The 18,748-nt window shown below is 36.2% G+C and overlaps 1 protein-coding gene across 1 annotated transcript in view; it reads left to right on the plus strand.

The window, feature by feature from the left end:
• Vps13b (vacuolar protein sorting 13B) overlaps positions 1 to 18,748 on the plus strand; it is a 560,112-nt gene that overhangs the window by 266,186 nt on the left and 275,178 nt on the right. The window contains exons 26-30 of the mRNA NM_177151.4: positions 2,550 to 2,721; positions 3,227 to 3,341; positions 5,095 to 5,161; positions 8,670 to 9,078; positions 14,952 to 15,063. Coding sequence (NP_796125.2) covers positions 2,550 to 2,721; positions 3,227 to 3,341; positions 5,095 to 5,161; positions 8,670 to 9,078; positions 14,952 to 15,063 — 875 coding nt within the window. The remainder of the gene's footprint in view (positions 1 to 2,549; positions 2,722 to 3,226; positions 3,342 to 5,094; positions 5,162 to 8,669; positions 9,079 to 14,951; positions 15,064 to 18,748) is intronic.

The raw sequence follows: 18,748 nt of genomic DNA on the forward strand, positions 1-18,748 counted from the left end.
TTGTTAAATAAAGAATGAAATTAATGTAGAAACATGTTTAGCAATATCACAGCAAATGTTTTAAATCAAAAAAGAAAATTGAAACTACATGACAGAGTAGTATGAAATTTTTCTCAAGAGTGCTTACTAAGCTGGAAGCCACAGTCACAAGATTCTTGTCAGGATACCCAGGAGTGTTTAAAAATGACTAGATGCCGTTTTCTCTGCACCTATCATCCATGGGGTATGCTCTTCCTTAGAGGATTTGATTAGGAATTGTTCTAGAAGCTATCTCTTTAAAAATGCATAGTAACTACACTGTATCATCTTTTATTGAGTTGACTTTGTAAAAAGTATCTTTTTGGAAATAGTTTGTGCTTTTTATTAGATGTTATGTTAGACAGCTAACCAAATATAAAATTTCTGAAGCTTCTTAAATTATAAAAATTTCAGCTATGATAAATTTAGGCTCTATTATTCAGTAGAAATATGAAAAAAATAACCCACAGTTTTTGATCATGTTTGGGACAAGGAGCTAAAAATTTCCCATCACAGTAAGTCCCAGGACACTAGTTCTTTTGCTCTGCTTGGCCACACCTTCCTTGTGAGCTTTTGCAGTAAAGGTTGTCACTGCCATAGTCCTTTACACTTGTTCTTCTGTCTTTTAAGCTAAAGGAGAGAAGATAAGATAAAACACTTCCGTAGCATTTTTTAATTATCTGGCCAGGAAGGCATGTCTGCAAGATAGAACATGGCTTCTCACTCTTGTGTATGAGGCTTTAGTTATGCCTCTTGCTTTCAGGTATGGTTGGTCTAGAGATTAGTGGCTTCTGCTTTGACTACCTACCAGGAGAAAATAACACATTAACCACTATTGCATGCCTTCTCAAAAGTTCTAAGGGACATTTTGCTCTCGCATTATTTCATAGGAAATAAACATTTTATTTAAGACATTCAAATCAATAAGGAGCCATGAGACATTATGGATGTATGAAAGTACTGCTATCCCACAAGACACCCCAAAACCAAGTTCTCACCCCAGAGGGACAAACGCAGGGAATGAGAGACAGAGACAAGAGATGGAGGTTTAGGGAGAAGGGAAAGGGAAAGAAAGGAGAGAAAAGGGACAGGAGACGGGGAAGGATAGAGGGGCACAGGGCTGCCTCCGAGGAGACAAGGGACAGAGTGGTTTGTAAGCAGTTTATAAAGGCAAAAGGGGAAAACCCTGATTTAGAATGAGTTCATTAATTTTAATTGGACATGTTAATCAGGGCAGCCAAAACAGGGCTTTTCATTTCTAGACTTAAATGTTTTAATAGTTGGACCTTGCTAGTCAACCTCAGGAGGAGGAAGTGGCCAAGCAAGAGTATAGAACCTTTGCTAACTAGCTTTAGGAATGTAAATGTTTTAGCTAGGGAGAGGAAAGAGAGGGTAAAAAGGCAAAATCTATTGAGGCCTGTTAGACCCGCTCAGTGCATGCAAATGAAAATGTATGTTATGTTGGAGAAATGACAGAATGAGAGAGGCAGGAGGAAAGATGCAAGCTTAGTGTTGATTAATATCCACTTGGGAAGTGTCACCTTTATGCTCTTATTTAGTCTAGATTCTAAGGATTCAGTATCATAAAAACTAATTTATGAAGGAGATAATGGACTCTGAAAAGTCCTTATTGTAGTTTATCATGCTGCCTACTAGACTCAACCTAATGAAGTAGATATAGCTTACAAATGCATCTTCTAACAAGTCAGCATGCTATAATTGTTCTGTTTCTGTCCAGCTTTTACATGCACAGCAGCGAAGTCCAAAAAGCATCTTTTCCTTCATCTGAGAGGAGAGCTAAGCAACTCTAGTTTAACTTCAAATAAAAGGTTTTATTTTGTTCTAGGCTACTAAAAGCTTTTGTAAAAGAAAACAAAAACAAAAACACCCATCAAATCTTTCACAGCAAACTTGCTACCGTGGAATTTAGGATCTTATCCAAGTTCAGTATATACCTATGAAAATTGAATAAGCTTATATGTTATTCTTTTAGATTTCAGTCATAGAAAACATTTCATAAATTCTAACCTAGTATAACAAAGATAAAATCTTTCTTTATTTTTACATTGTACAAATCACTTTGTTCCATTTGTTTTCTAAATTTATTTATAAACACCCTATGTGTATGTCAAACACACATTTCTCCTGTAAAGAGTTAGAGGGTAAATGTGGTATTCAACTTCTCTGTAGAAACTAATCATCTCATCAAAAGCAGCAGTGGGCAGTAAATGACTCATTGACTGTGACTGTATGAAAATGCGTTCCTAGTCAGCTGGCTGGAGCCCTTGGCTATTTGGAGATCCATGGTCTCAGAAAAGCTCTAATAGTATGCACCTACATATAACTGTATAAATTGCTTGAATAGTGTATGCTTATAATGCTTAGCTTGGTATGTTTGCAGTACCATTTATATTATCAGATTATATAATATGGAAAAGTTAAAATCATTTTAATTATAAATTTTATTTTATGTATTTCTGGTTGAGTATCAACATTTGAGTTTGTTTGTTTGTTTGTTTTCCTTATCACAGGGAGATTCGGTTCAAGCTGGTGATGATTCGCCATTCTCAGACTCTGTTACCTTGGAACAAACTACCAGTAACATTGGTGGGTCCAGCGGCCGTGTTAGTCTGTGGATGCAGTGGGTGCTCCCCAAAGCTACTGTGAAGCTCTTTGCTCCAGACCTTGAAAAAAAAGGCACAGGTACAGGAGTATTTTTCTTTTTTTATTGTAAAAATAAAAAATATATTACTGCTTTTAGAAGAAATAGTAGGTATAATTTTCTTCAGTGTTTTCATTTATAATTAGCTCATATTCAAGTATTTTGATTTAAGAATGTTGCTACTATTGAAGCTTATTTGTACTTATTCTCTTTGACTTTATAAATTCTAATTTTGCTTTTTGATAATTAAAATTCACCTAGAAGGTATGAGTTACATGCTCTGAGCATAGCAATGCATTGCATTGTGAGTATTCAGAGATCCTTGGCTGGTAACACATTGATCTGTTCAGTAATAACTATGGTCTTCCTAACTTGAGATATAGATATATATATATCTACCTTCTCTTAACATTAAGGGCCCCTTAGCACGAATGTTGCTTATTAATATGGAAGCCTGTTATCGTTCTGCCCTTTAGATGGTCAGGATGGGAGACTTCTGTTGATTATGAGGAGCTCTCTTGCTGATGAGTGTGTTTCTTTTTGCAGAGGTCTGCATGGTCAGTGAACTGGAAGACCTCAGTGCATCCATAGACGTGCAGGATGTGTACACCAAAGTCAAGTGTAAGGTAGAGAGTTTCAGTATCGACCACTATCAAAGCAGGTCAGTGATGGGGACAGCTGCAGGAGCGCTGGGTCTGTTAGAGCTGCTTACAAAGCGGATGTTCCTGTTCTGTACTCAGAGAACGCCTCACAGATGAAGTTATTGTCTTAGGACTCTTTCATTCGTATCCAATAAAACTTTATAACATGGCATATAGCTCTCCATAAACATCCACAGGACTGCTTTTACAAATACCTCACAAGTGTATGCCATGTGTTAGAGCTTTGCTAAGATGCTTAGGACACAATTAACATGTCTGATTGTCGTTGCATACTTTGATCTGCTTGTTCTGTAGCCTACACTGAGGGGGAGCACCTGTTCATGCCCCTTAAACTTTGAGGAGACTTCTCTTTTGTTATAAATCATATAAATGTAATAGATAAATGTAAAACCACATTATTCCCTATGTATCAAAAGAAAGATTATATGAAAATATTGTTTGTAATAGATATTTTTCAGTGTTATAAAATGAAACACCATTAGTGTTTCCTAAATAAAAGTTCCAATTTTCCCTTTTTTGGATTTATAGTATAACTAAGAGTTTTATTCTTAATTTGAAATATAACACACATACTATAAAAATTTAAAGATACTTTTAAAATATTTTAAATAGTATTGTATTTTCAGTTTCATGGTAATTTCGCCTAGAAATAGTCTTAAGATATATTTTCTTAAGAGATTCATAATATGTATCAGTTTAAGAATTTTTATTGTGTAACTATGGGTGCACAATGTCTTTTTGTACATGTATTGGTATGTAATTACATTTTCTAAAATTTTTGCAAACATATCTAGTTTTACTTCTATATTTGTCTTTTCTCACATGTCATACTTATTATACCAATACGTACAAATCTATAATAGATAGCTGGAAATTATCATTATGAAATATACAGTATATCAGTTGCTATATTGTAGAACTTGTTATAATATTATCTTAATAATCAGGTTGTCAATTATTTCATTAATATGATCTCATATTAACAATGAGTGGTTAATTGGCATTTGATGATTTTTTTTTTCTTTCTTTAACTTCTTTCCAGTACAATATATTTAAAATGAAATGATTTTTCATGTAATATATCAATTGAAGAACTGAAGCAATTTCTGATATGAATATTATATACTATAGTTTTGGGTTTTGTTTGTTTGTTTGTTTGGGTTTTGTTTTTGTTTTTGTTTTCTGTTTTTTTTCCAGACAGGGTTTCTCTATATAGCCCTGGCTGTCCTGGAACTCACTTTGTAGACCAGGCTGCCCTTGAACTCAGAAATCCGCCCGCCTCTGCCTCATAAGCGCTGGGATTAAAGGTGTGTGCCACCATGCCCGGCTATGTACTATAGTTTGTCCTTAGTTTTACTGTTAATTTATAGACATTCTAAATTTTAAATAATGTATCAGTATAATGATGTGCTTACTAATATATTTTATATGCTGATCTCTTTGCTAAGCACTGGCGATACAGAGTTAAATAAAATATATAAAGAGTTTTACCTTTCTGTGCCTTCTCATCTATAGAAGAGTAGAAGATACAAAAATCGATAAAAAGAAAAACAGCTAAGTCTGTCATCAGGAGAGCTATGCCCATGCAGAGCTCAGAGCATGCTGTGCTGCTGTGAGTGGGTCTGCTGGCTGCACTGTCACATCTGTGCTCGGCACAACACGCTTTACTTTAGATCTACTGGTATTTTGATGTATGGTCAGTTCTTTAATTGAGAGAAATTGAAGAAAATAAGGTGAACTTGTGTTTTCCAGGCCTGGGGAAGGTTGGCAGTCAGGACATTTTGAAGGAGTGTTTCTGCAGTGCAAAGAAAAACCTGTGGTAAGACTCATTTAGTAATTTTTATTTTTCAGAATATATTTTAAATTATTTTTACTTGTTTTACTTTGCAACATGAATAATGATATTAAGAAATAGAACTCAGTCCATTCTTTTAGACTTTTTCCTCTAAAATTATTTTTTAAATTAGAATTGCTTAGTCTTTGAATCTGCTCATGTTTTGTAACCAATTTCTTTATAGCAGTTAAACTTATCAAAATGCAAAGGTAGGATTGTATCACATTTATTACTATATTTTATCATTTTTGAATTGTGATTCTGACATTCTGAAAGATTTTTCCTTTCATATGTAAGTTTCAGTAATAAAAACTTAAAGTAATAATTGTATTTGGAGATCAATCACTTTATTTATTTATTTTTTAGTTACCTCCATCTGTTATGATTTTACAGAAGAAAGTACAGAGGCCATATTGACATATGGCTCAGAACTGGACATATGCAAACTTTAGCAGAATAAAAATCTTTCCAGCTCAAGCTGTTGCTGTCTCTGTCTCTCTCTTCTCTCTGTCTCGTTGTTACTTTTGTTGCTTTTTTTGTCTTCTCATTTCCTCACTTCTGTCCATCAGTCCCCTGAAGCCTTGGAGAAGAGTGTTGGGGCACCGTGGAGGTGCCTTCCTTTCCTGTACTGAGTAGCTGGACACTTGCACCTTGTTGGTTCGACCCCTTAGCAAGCAGGACTCTTGAAGTAACTGTCCTGCCTTCCTTTCTTCTGTAAGAAATCACTTTAAAGCTGTACCCCAGAATTCCCCCTAGCAAGTACCTAAAATAGGACCTCAGCTGCCATACAGTCATCACTTGATTTTCATTGTTGCCAATGAAATACTCTTTGAAATAGAGTGAACTATAATCTGTTTTTGTATCATAAATTTGTTCTGTCATGTGCTGATTGCCATCTGTATGTATATAGCTAGTCTGAGATTGTGAGTAAGAGTTAATATTGTCATCAATATAAGAAAATCAAAGTAAGTTATTAAGTAAAATGGCTTTCTACTTGTGTTGAACGATCAAGCTTTGACCAATACAGTGTTTGTCATTCCTGGGTTACTTTTGCCCAGACTGCTTTGTGTTTCCCCTGGTTTGGTTTGGTTTTGTTCTCTTAGCAGTTGTCATCTCGCAGCTAATAGAAGTACTTTTTATTGCTGTCTTTAATCAAAACAAGTTTGTAGTGTTCTTGTTTCCTGGGTACAAAATTAAATTAGGGTACATCCTAGTAACTTTCAGACATATCAAAGATATATTTTTTGAGTGGTTCAACATATGTAAATATATTATTAGACTCATTCCTTTAAGTGAAATTCTTAAATTTAATAAAGTTCATGAAATTTTAAAATGTAGCTGCTGCTTAGTGTACTAAGTCACCACAAAATTAATATTTTCTCAGTGTTTACAAAATTCTTCCTTGTTCTCATATAAAGCTGAAAAGTTGTAAATATTATCCTTATGAAATATTTCCTATGATTTTATCCTTACAAATAAAGCTTACTAGTTTATTTGTATAATAACTAATACTTTTTTCATTGAATTTTAACTTTTTCTAATAGTTTCTTTCGTACTACAAAGTCTGAGGTGTGCTGTCTGAGAGCAGAAGCTCCTTGGATTTCTAGTCATTCACCTGAATGCTCATTTGCATTCTTGGGAGCAGGTGACTGTCAGTGAGCCCTAAGAAACAGTCTTAATCACATCAAATGTCTTCAGACAACTCAACAGATCTTATTTTGAAGCGTTTACATTTTTGACATTTTCTATCTACAGTTAAAAAAAAATTGCTGGGCAGTGGTGGCACACGCCTTTAATCCCAGCACTTGGGAGGCAGAGGCAGGCAGATTTCTGAGTTCGAGGCCAGCCTGGTCTACAGAGTGAGTTCCAGGACAGCCAGGGCTACACAGAGAAACCTGTCTTGGAAAAAAAAACAAAAAACAAAAACAAAACAAAACAGAACAGAACAAAAAATAATAAAAAAGAAAAAGAATTAATTGCCCTAGAGTAGGGCTGGAACTCTGTAAGGGACTGTAAGCATGAGGAATTCCAGGGCTCAGGCGCTAGGATTAGCCCCCACAAGAGTCACTTCTATGAAAAGTTCTTAATTACTTGTGCTCTCTAATTATTCATTTTAAATTTTAAATAAAATGCTGATTTTAACCATTTGGAAATATGAAAACAAATGTTTTATGTGTATTTATTCTCCTTACTTAAGTACAGCAGTTTAAGAAAATGCAAGGGGGACGGGATGGGATAGAGGGTTTGTGGAGGGAAAACTGGGAAGGGGATAACAATTGAAATGGAAAGGAAGGAAGGAAAGAAAGAAGGAAGGAAGGAAGGAAAGAAGGATGGAAGGAAAGGAGGGATGGAGAAAGAAAGAAAGAAAGAAAGAAAGAGAGAGAGAGAGAGAGAGAGAGAGAGAGAGAGAGAAAGAAAGAGAGAGAGAGAGAAAATGCAAGCCTTTCCCTTGTATAGCTAACCTTTCAAGAGTGCTTATATTTGACATGTTTCAAAGGTTTTTAAAAAACATTAAAAAAAATTCATGCATGTATTGAAATGCTTTTCATGCTCTTTCCAGGGTTTCAATAGAAGCTTATTATGGACTGGTTTATTTAGATACCTGGGAATGGAACATTGCTGTTCCCTCTCTTCTGGGGTGACAACAGCCCTTTCCACCTGTTGTTGTCACCTACTGGCCAACACTTAGGAATCAAAGTACAGCACTTTATCTAGCTTTACTGTGGTTTTGTTTGTTTCAAGCATAGAAAGAAAAGAAGGGAAGCAGACAATAGCTATAAAGAGGAAGCTTGGAAGGGCTAAATGGTGTGAAGGCAGACCACTAGGGGAAATGATATTTCAGCACTAAATGATTACTTTCCATGTGTTTCCCAATGGTCAAGGTAATTAACTTTAAAAATTCATACAGAGTTATACAATCCAGTTTAAAAATCTAGCAGACAATTGAACTCAGAAGTAGAGTACTTATTAGCATGTGCACACCTGCAAGTGCACACAACACACACACACACACACACACACACACACACGGCACACACAAAGCCAGCGCAAACAAGCAACAGAAAAAAGTAAAAAACTCAGCAGTAATATTTGAATTACATAGGTTTCGCCTCTGATCTCTTGTTGGTTATATGTGTAAACCTGAAGGAAGGAGGGAGAAATGGGCCCTGGGTAGATGGAATCGCAGACCCAGAGACAACAAGGCTTCTTGGTTCCTTTGTCCTGTTTATCTAATATGCTCTTTTTCTTGTTAGGTATTGGGAAGAGGTTTTGTAAATGAGATAATTTCTAGTATAGTGTCATGTTAAGTGAATAGAATTTTATGTACCACTAATTGATTAGGGGAAAAACACTCTCATGTTTATTAAGTGTAGGATGACCGATACAAGAAGGTCAAAATTCTCGTCTTTTTTTTTCTCTCTTTCACAAATACTGTCTATTTTATTTTTTAAATAAAATGAAATGTGTATTCTGCTTTCATTTTCTGAAACAGACAACTACAAAACTTCTAGATGGTGCTCATCAGCAGCATGGATTTCTTTCTCTGACATACACCAAAGCTGTAACAAAAAATGTCCGCCACAAGTTAACCTCAAGAAATGAGCGAAGAAGCTTTTATAAGTTATCTGAAGGTTTAATGGATGGCTCGCCTCATTTTCTTCATGAAATTCTTCTTTCTGCACAAGCGTTTGATATTGTTGTGTGCTTTCCTTTACTTAATGCAATTGCAAGTGTATTTCACACTAAACTCCCAAAGACCCAAAGAGAGAAAAGAAAATCTTCAGGTCAGCCCATGAGGACCCATACGCTGACTTCACGCAATTTACCTTTGATTTATATCAATACAAGTGTCATCAGAATTTTTGTTCCCCAAACAGAAGAAACACAGTCAACTGTTGCAGGTATAGTTTTCTGCTTTCTTTCTTTTTTTTTTTTTTTTCCATTTGTGAAGCTTGGAGATGGGTGGTTAGGGGGTTTGAGTTAAATAATTTTTCTTATTAATATATGAATGAAAACTTACTTCATTATGGCTTTTTTACAGAAGTTATTCACTATTTAGTAGAATTAGAAAACAGATTATTTTTATTCTGTAGCATTTTCCTTTCTGCTTGGAATTCTAATGCTGTACTCAATTACTATCCAAGATATGTAAAATTTTATTCAAAAAATCCAAATAAGTATTCATAATAATGAAATTTATGAAAATCCTGATATAAATGCCCATGATGAAGAACAGGAAGAAAACTTGTCCACAGATAAACATTGCTTCTCTGGGCTTCCTAGTACCTTCAGGAAATCCCATCTTATATTGTATTAAATTCATTGTAGTCTTAAATTTTGTTGTCTTAAAAGAATTGAAAGATGTAGCAATTTTGAGAGACGTTAATAGCTCCATTGATAATGGTGTGCGTTTTGAAATTATACAGATTGAGTTTTTAAAAAGAAATCTCAGCTCTGCCACTTAGAGTTTGGAATTGAGCACACTAAGCTAAGTTCACCTGAGTAAGATGGAGCTGCTAGACCTTTGTTGGACTGCAGGCTGAAGCAAAAGGATAATGGCTCCAGAAACTCTCTTCATAGTGTAAGATGCTTGCAAGCAGTGACTCTAGGACACATCATAAAGTAGCAGACTCACATTTAATTCTTCTTTAATAGAATTATTCCCGTGAGGAGGTTGTACCATTTTTATTAAATCAGAACTCTGTATGCCTCATATCTTACTATCACAAATACATCTGTGGCCATATTTACCATCATGCCATTCTGAGCTGCAGAAAAGGAGGAGTTATGATCTTTCCTATGCTACCATTGTCTATTCCTGTGGTTACACTTACCTTAATCTGACAATTAGTAAATAGTAGAAATTTATCTCTTATAGTCTGGGTGCTTTGAAGAGCCAAATAAAGGCACTAGCAGGTTCTCTCCATGATGAGGGTTCTTTTCTGCTTGCAAATTAGTATGTCATTGCTGGAACCTCACAAAACAAAACAAAGCAGCAGAAGGGACAAACACATTGACCTTTTATAGCAGATGAAATGCTTATGAATGAATTATTACTTCATAGAAGTCCCACTTCTTTCTTAATTAATTAATTAATTATATACCAAATGTTGGTCTCCCCTTCGCAGAGTTCCTTCCCCCCACCCCTTCACCTGTACCTCTAAGAGGGCAGCTTCCCCCACCCTGGTGCATCAAGTCTCTGCAGCATCAGGCAAATCTCCCTCTGAGACCAGACAAGGCAGCCCTCTGCTCCATATGTGTTGGGGGCCTTGGACCAGCCTATGTTGGTCCTCTTTGGTTGATGGTTCAGTCTCTGGAAATTCCCAGGGGTCCAGGTTAATAGACACTGTTGATCTTTCTGTGGGGTTGCCATCTCCTTGAGGGCCTTCAATCCTTCCCCTAACTCTTCCACAGGGGTTCCCAAATTCTGTCCAATGTTTGTCTGTGGGTATCTGCATCTGTCTCAATCAGCTGCTGGGTAGAGACTCTCAGAGGGCTGCTATGCTAGGCTCCTGTCTGCAAGCACAACACAGTATTATTAATAGTGTGAGGGACTGGTTCCTGCCCTGGATGGGTCTCATAATGAGAGGCCCCACTTCTGAACACCATCATCTTGGTTTTAGCCCCAACATAAGCACTTTGGAGGAATAACCGATTTCAATACATAGCAACTACCCTGCTAATCATTATATTCTTATGAATACAAGAGAAAAGAAAAAGGTAAGTATTTAAGATACATGTCCTAGTCCATGCTACATAGAAATAGGAGCAGTCTTTCTTTTCTGTTTTCTTATTATGTAAAGGTAGAAGAAAGACTAAGTGTCCAGTGGTAACAAATACCAGAGTAAAGCGTGTGTTATATACTGTGTTCTCAGAATCTATTCTCTGTTGTTCTCTCTACCTGCACAGATGATCTTAATTAACAGAAGATAGTCTGTTTGAATATTACCAGTTACTAAGGTTTATTAAAACAGTAAACTTTTTCATTTCAATAATTAAAAAGCATTTATAGAGTTTTATAGACTTGCCAAGGTACCTAGAACTAACTTCAATGTATTAGTAATTCTCAATATATACTTGTTACTGCCTTTATGACTATTACTTAGAAATTACTTGCTTTGAGATTGAAAGTTAATATTTTCAGATATGCTCTGTTATAGCAGACCTATGCAATTGCTTTCCTCTGCTCACATAGTTTATACAGCACAGGAATCATAAAAAACGGTTCACCCTTCTGAGCAGGTGATGTGTGACCACCTGATAACCACACCGGGAAGAACTCACATCCCTTGCAGATAGAATGACCTTTATGCTATTGTGTAGTTACTCTTTAGTTAGATGACTAATGAATAATAAATAAATAATTTACAATAAATTTACAGTGGTTTAAAGAACTTAAATTTTTACAGAGGATAAGTTCCTAAGGGCCAAATTTACAAGTTAGGTTATCATTTTCTCATGACCATGGTAGAGATGACTGTTAAGAAATACCACATAAATTAGCTAGCCATCCTTCCTTATGAACTTTTCAACTGAATAGATAATTTATGAATGGAAGGGAGAATGTCACATAGGCACGTGGAGGTCAGAGGACAATTTAGGGGAGTCCTTTATCCTCCTGAAGGATCAAAATAAGAGTCTTAGAATCAGCAACAAGCACCCTTATCTACTGAGCCAGCGTTCTTATTTAATTTAAATAACTCATGGTAATTAGTTTTTTTGTATCACAAAGATTCTTTGCAGAATGTGTCTTATGTTTTCTATTCCATACATATTTAGTTTCAGTTGAATGTAAATTGGTAAAGCCAAATTTCATTGAAACCTAAGCAGAAAATTATATTGGAGGTGAAGGTTGAGATGAGGGAAAAAATAAACATAGGTAGCATACTGAGAGGAGGCAGGACCTGCAAATACATGAGCTAGGAGGCTGTTGGTACCACAGTGTGGATGCCACTGAAGACCTTGCTTTACAAAGGACTCGGTTTTCTTTAATTAATTACCTTTAGGATTAATTGGCTGTAAAGTTTCTTTTCTCATATTTAACACTACTTTCTTTTGGCTTCTCCTCCTCTTCCTCTTCTTCCTCTCCCTCCTCCTCTCCCTCTTCCTCCTCTTCTTCCTCCTTCTGTTGTTATTTTGCTGCTCTTTTTCTTCCTAGTGCTGAGCATGGAGCCTCATTCCTCATGAACACAATATCTCTGGGATGAACTTCTAGCCTAAAAGTTATATTTTTAGAAATTCATTTCACACAATATTTATAATAGTTAGTATTAATTACAAATACAACTTTTAATAGCTCCATGAGTTTATTTCATTAACAACTTACTAAGTCTAAAACTACCAAGACTACAAAACAGTATCAGCAAGTTAATTTTTCTAAGTGAACTAGTATAAGCTGGTACTTTAAAAACATAAATCCATCAACGCTTGTGGGCTGTGCCTGTAATCACAGAACTCCTTAGCGGGGGCAGTAGGATTGCCAGAAGTCCAAGGCCATGCTGATCTGCATAGTAAGTTTTCAGTCAGCAAAGGCTGCAGTTATACTCTATTAGATGTGTGCGTGTGTGCATGTGTATGTATGTACCTGTGTTAGTAATTATACTGATATTACTGACTCAGATAAACCTTTGCCTTGTATTTCCTGTTTGCTCACTTGCCTAAACAGTCTATCTAATTGATGTACTAAATGGTTCTCACAGTATTTGTGAGCAAAAAGTGTATTTTCACTTCGAGTTTCACCTTGGTTCCGTCTAAGTGTTGTTTGCCTCTTTCACAGTTATCAAGGTTCTAAATCTATAGTTGTTTCACTTTCTGCTTTAGTTTTTATTTCATCATAGAGTGCTGTGTTTTAGACATATCATGCTTCTCCTGGGATGAGTGGTTCCTGATGAGGCTCACTTAAAACAGCTAAGGCAAAGAAGGAAGGTATTGATTTTCATGTTTAAAATGCTTTAAATGCAAACATTTCCTCATGTGGCCCAACAATTAAAAGCAGGTTAAATAAGCCAGAAAGGTAGGCTTTAAAGCTACCTTCCCAGCTATAAAGTAACTGAAGAAATCACTCAAGACATTTCCTTATGCAAGTTCACAGTTTCATTATTCTTGCTTGTATATGAATAAAATGTTGGTAAATCCACTACTTTCTATAATAAAATTTTAATCTAATTCATGAATGCTTGTCAGCAAGTCGTTTTATATTTGTATTTTACCTTGACTTCATAGAGTAGCCTACTGAGAGCATACTTGGCTGTAGCAGAGTTCTGTTCTTGGGTCTGGCTTTGTATGTAACGCAAGTATGTCATTTTTCTTCCATATGCACCTCATTTACTGCTGCGTGTCTATTGCAGTTGAGACTTCATATGGCAGGTAGTGTCTGCAGCCTAGAAAGACAGTTAGCAAGTCCACTAATTGTACTTGTGCGGTATAGTCTATTCTCCAGGCTTACTATTTATTGATTTAATTGATGCCTTCTGCTTAATCAGATGCTTTTCCCACATGGATCTATTAAGCTTGGCATATAATGCAAGATCTGTGAAATGTAAACACTGGTCATACTATGAGGACCTATAATCAAGCCAGACCGCCTGCATTTGAAAGTGGCCCAGCTGCATGAGATGGAGTTTTCTGTTTGATCTTTTTTGCAATGGGCCTTTTAAATTATTGTGTTTACTAAGATGTCCACATGCTAATATTTATTATGATAGTTCATCTCCATTTCTGCCATTTGCTACCCACCCTCCTCCCACCTCTCTCCTGTCATATTCGTCCTCCAACCCTTTCCGACAAGCTTTATTCTTGCTTTTTCATTTTCTCAATTCTAACTTTCTTTTTTTGGACTAATCAAAGTCAGACCATACCAAGTGTGCTGCTGAAACAGCTGGAAATAATCTCCTAGCTTTTGCATTCTTTGGGCAGCACGGTTGGGGAAGCATGAATTGTGCCTTCGTAGGATGTTCATAGGATGGCTTAACACCCAGCTCTCCTCTGTTCTGTTTGTGGCAGATCCTAAGGGCTCCTTGAGAAGCAGCAGGAGTATCTTTTCTTTCAAAACTTTGTGTTCATATTCTCACCACTACCTTTCTCAGTGCCCTTGGGAGTGCCACATGGGCAGGAGGCCGTACACCAGCCCTGAGCTTTAACTGACCTTACAGGTTTTAAAATACTTACAGTATGGAAAGTTGTATATTATGTTTCAATGTTTAATAATAGGTAAACAGTTCTTATAGTTGATTTATTGTTAAAAGTCATTGAATTTTGAAGGAGCTAGAGAAAGTACCCAAGGAGCTGAAGGGATCTGCAACTCTATAGGAGGAACAACAATATGAACTACATGTCTTGAGCTGTATATGAAGCAGAGGATGTCCTAGTCGGTCATCATTGGGAGGAGAGGCCCTTGGTCTTGAGAAGATCATATGCCCCAGTACAGGGGAATGCCAGGGCCAGGAAGCAGGAGTGGGTGGGATCAATTTTGTGGAATTAGATCATTATATGGTTTTATTGTTAAGTACATATACTTAATAAAAACAATATAGTTATATTAAAGTAAGTTGATTATTTTTTCATTGTGATTTTTAATTGTGGTAAACAGAAAACGGAAATAGACTTACAAAAGCATCAAATTTTTTTATTATTTTTTATTTTAAATGTAACTTTATTGTTCTTTTTCTCATTTATTGGTTTTTTTTTGTAAGATATCGGCATCCTATTTCCACGAATATCTCATTGTGCATCACAGATCCACATGTAATACTCATGTCACTTCCCTTTGTTACAGTGAATCAGGCAGCAAAGGAAGACACAATGGTTTTGAAGGTTGGCTCTATTGCCATGGCTCCTCAGGCTGATAATCCGCTTGGCAGATCTGTCCTCAGGAAAGATATTTACCAGTAAGTTGATTTTATTACGTTCCGTCTTGCAACAATTTTGTTCTGCAGAGAAGTACAATGATCAATAAAACTTGCATGGCCTCTAGAAATATTTTTTACTGGGGATCTTTTGATATTTCAAACTAGGCTTTTCTGATTTTCCTCAGTTGTGGGTTTTTAAATTCATTCAGACAAATCAAGTATTCCTGTGAAGTGTTGATGAGCAGCAGACTGTAAGTACCAAGTCCTCATGAACTGAAGAAACATAGCATGGAAAGTTTAGCAGCCTTCATATTTGACCAATTCTCTAATCACGTAAGAAATGAGGTCCTTTCTAGAACTACCACATCCTACTGGAGTCTTGTTGTATCAAAGTGAAACATTTTCTTAATTTAGGCATAAGCCATTATTTGAAGTGTAGGCTTGTGGATGTCATATGGATCAAAGCTGTAAAGAAAAGCAAACTTCTAAGAAGAAATTTCACAGTAAACACTTTCTGTGAAAGTTCCTGGCTCTGGATTTTGTCACCAAGTGTTTGCAAACCACACCAAGCATATGCAGATGACTCTACTGCTGAACGTATGTAATGACCGTGGTAAAAATAATACATAACTTGTAGTGAAGTCGCAACTGCTGCCAGACGTACAAGTACAATTGCAAATAATGCCAAGTGAGAAAAGTCACAAAAATGCAGTTGTACAAGTACTGCTCTGCCTGCTGGTCTAGATTTAAGATGTCACAGTCTTAGTCTTTTAAAAGCTTAAATACTTACAGTTCTCTAGATGTCATAGCTTTGAAAATGTTCAAATTCACCACCTAGAAGACACAGAGTTTTTACTTTCCCCTTCATTTTAAGACCTCGTCTCAGTGTATAGTCCAAGTTGACCCCAAACTCTTGATCCTGCTGCAGCAGTGCCGCTGTCTCCCAGCACTAAGATCATAGCAGTGACCACCATACCCGTGATCTAGTTTCAATTGAGTGGATATAAAGTTTATAAAGTTGTATAAAGTTATATTATATTATTTATATATATATATATATATATTATTTATAAAGTTTTCCAATTTGCTCTGGTTTACATATTGGTCCAGTCCTTTTATTACTATTTATATAGTTTATAGTATTTCTCTCACCTTTTATTTCTTTAAGTTTATATAAAAACCTAAGGATATCAAAGCTTGGTGAGGTTTTATGAATTATCTAACCCATCTTTGGGATTTTAAAAATTAAAAGTGGGAACTATTAAAAATAATTGTTGCTTATCCAACAGTGAGTGAACTTAGAGCTTTGAGGGCTGTTGGAATATAGTGCAATGGTAGTGTGCTTTCCAGTAAGACTGAAGCCCAGGCTTCTATCTCTAACTGTGTATTACGGAGGAGGGAGAGGATTAGAAAGGCCTTTACGTTTTCCAACACTTAGAAGTCTTTCCACAGATTTATTTACAGTACTTAGGAATACATCATCTTTGTTTAAGGCCTTTTTTTTTTTTTACTTTGGTGATGGGGAAAGAAGTGTATTATAAAGTCTGTACCATTAGTGACGTAAACCTTGAGACGGCCTCCCCTCCCCTTTGCCCTTCCCTTTCCCATCTCAGAACCTGCAGGGATTTCAGCTTCCTTGCTTGTAGTCAGGGAGGTGGTCCCTCAGGTTTGCTTTTCCTCTGTCAGGGCTTGTTAGTAGTTTCTTAGTGGAGGCTCAGAGTCTTCTCTTTAATGTCAGTATCCTTCACAATACTTTCCTTTTCTTCTGCCTACTTCTGTTCTCCTGGCTCAGGAGAAATTGCATTCAAAGCATGTATGGTAACTTTGAAGTCCGACATAGACAAGACTTGCACTATGTGCCAGGGTGTCAAACACCATAGAATTCTAGAGTCCACAGGCATGCTAGGCAGAGCAGTTTTCCTGGAACATTCACATTCTAAGTCATTTTCATGTAATTAAACTAACAAGGTTAACCCAAGAGCTCATCAAAAGCATTTCATGATCTCACTGAGATGCTGTGTCACCAACGTCAGAGAACAAACAGCAAAAGAAGAAGCCACATAGGAATGAAGTAGGAGTGGCTCATTTAGAATAAAAAAACAGAGACAAAGCAGAAGACCCTGGGTTCTAGGACTGAGTTTACTTTTTATGAATATATTAACCATAAATATCAGTGGCCAAGGCTGTAAAGGTTCATTTTGTATTATATGATTCCTGAATATATGTAAGTATCAGCACACAAAGATCCACAACAAAAGTGGATTACTATTTTTCATGGTGTAGAATGAGGGGAAAAATGGGAGTTGTATTAACAATGAAAGTATTCATTCATTCTGGGGTAATGAAAATGTTCTTGACGTAGGCAGCAAAGTCCATCTTTAAAAAGTGTGAGACCTCGCAGTTCCTGATGTTTACATTTGGAACAAATCCAATCAGAAGCCTGTCCACATCCACTGGGTAAGCTGTTGCCTAAATAAGGTTATTTACAGTCTTGCCCATTGGCAACCTTCAGACCTTCCTTCTGTAGACACTGAATACAAGGACCTATCACAATGTTGCCTTGGTCTTTCAGAGGACATAGCCCTATTCACCTCACTAGCTTGTATATACACTCATACTATTTTAGAGATATAGAACGTTTTAAGAGCTATTCTGTCAGAAATTGAGCATAAATATACATTAATACATATATGTAAATATAGGTGCATACATAGCTACTTATACATACATATATTTATAATATCACAAGATTATACATTTCCAGTTGGAATGTGAACTGGGTATGTAAAAGTCCTGTTTATTAAGATTAAACATAGTTACCATTTGGTCCACCGATTCTACTCCTATGTACATATCTGTCCATACAAACGTTTATAGTCAAATTATTTATTATAGTTTTAATCTTTTTAAGAGTGAAAACAACCTAAATACTCATCACAATGATGAACTAAAAACTAAAGTGTGCCATTCCATCAGATTGAACATTGTTCTTCCACTGGAAGAAATGGAACAATGATAAACATTGTAACGTGGCTTGAATTTATACTCAGTTTGTAGCAGGAAAATAGTTATCCTCAAAAGGTTAACTGAAGGACACTGATCAAATCACATGGGCTATAGTGATAAATTGGCATCTGGAAGAGCCCCAGACACACACGCATCACCCCGTAGCACCTTTGGTAATGGGAAGAGTGAGCCATAAGAAATTGATTTGCAAATTGGGCAGTGGTGGCACACGTCTTTAATTCCAGCACTTGGGAGGCAGAGGCAGGCAGATTTCTGAGTTCGAGACCAGCCTGGTCTACAGAGTGAGTTCCAGGACAGCCAGGACTACACAGAGAAACCCTGTTTCAAAGAAGGAAGAGAAGGAAGGAAGGAAGGAAGGAGGAAAGGAAAGGAAAGGAAAGGGAAAGGAAAGGAAAGGAAAGGAAAGGAAAGGAAAGGAAAGGAAAGGAAAGGAAAGGAAAGGAAAGGAAAGAAAAGAAAAGAAAAGAAAAGAAAAGAAAAGAAAAGAAAAGAAAAGAAAAGAAAAGAAAAGAAGTTGATTTGCACATTTATAAAAAGACAGAGTCACTCTAAGGTGTACCAATCAACATAGTAGCCACAAGCAAATGTGGCTAGTCTGCCGTTCAAATATGGCAAGTCAAGCTGGGATTTTTTTACGTGAAATATTATTGGATTTTATTGAGGAAAAACTTCTAATACAGATTTCAACATGAGCATT

The sequence above is a fragment of the Mus musculus genome, chromosome 15, assembly GCF_000001635.26.
Source record: "Mus musculus strain C57BL/6J chromosome 15, GRCm38.p6 C57BL/6J".
NCBI lineage: Eukaryota > Metazoa > Chordata > Mammalia > Rodentia > Muridae > Mus > Mus musculus.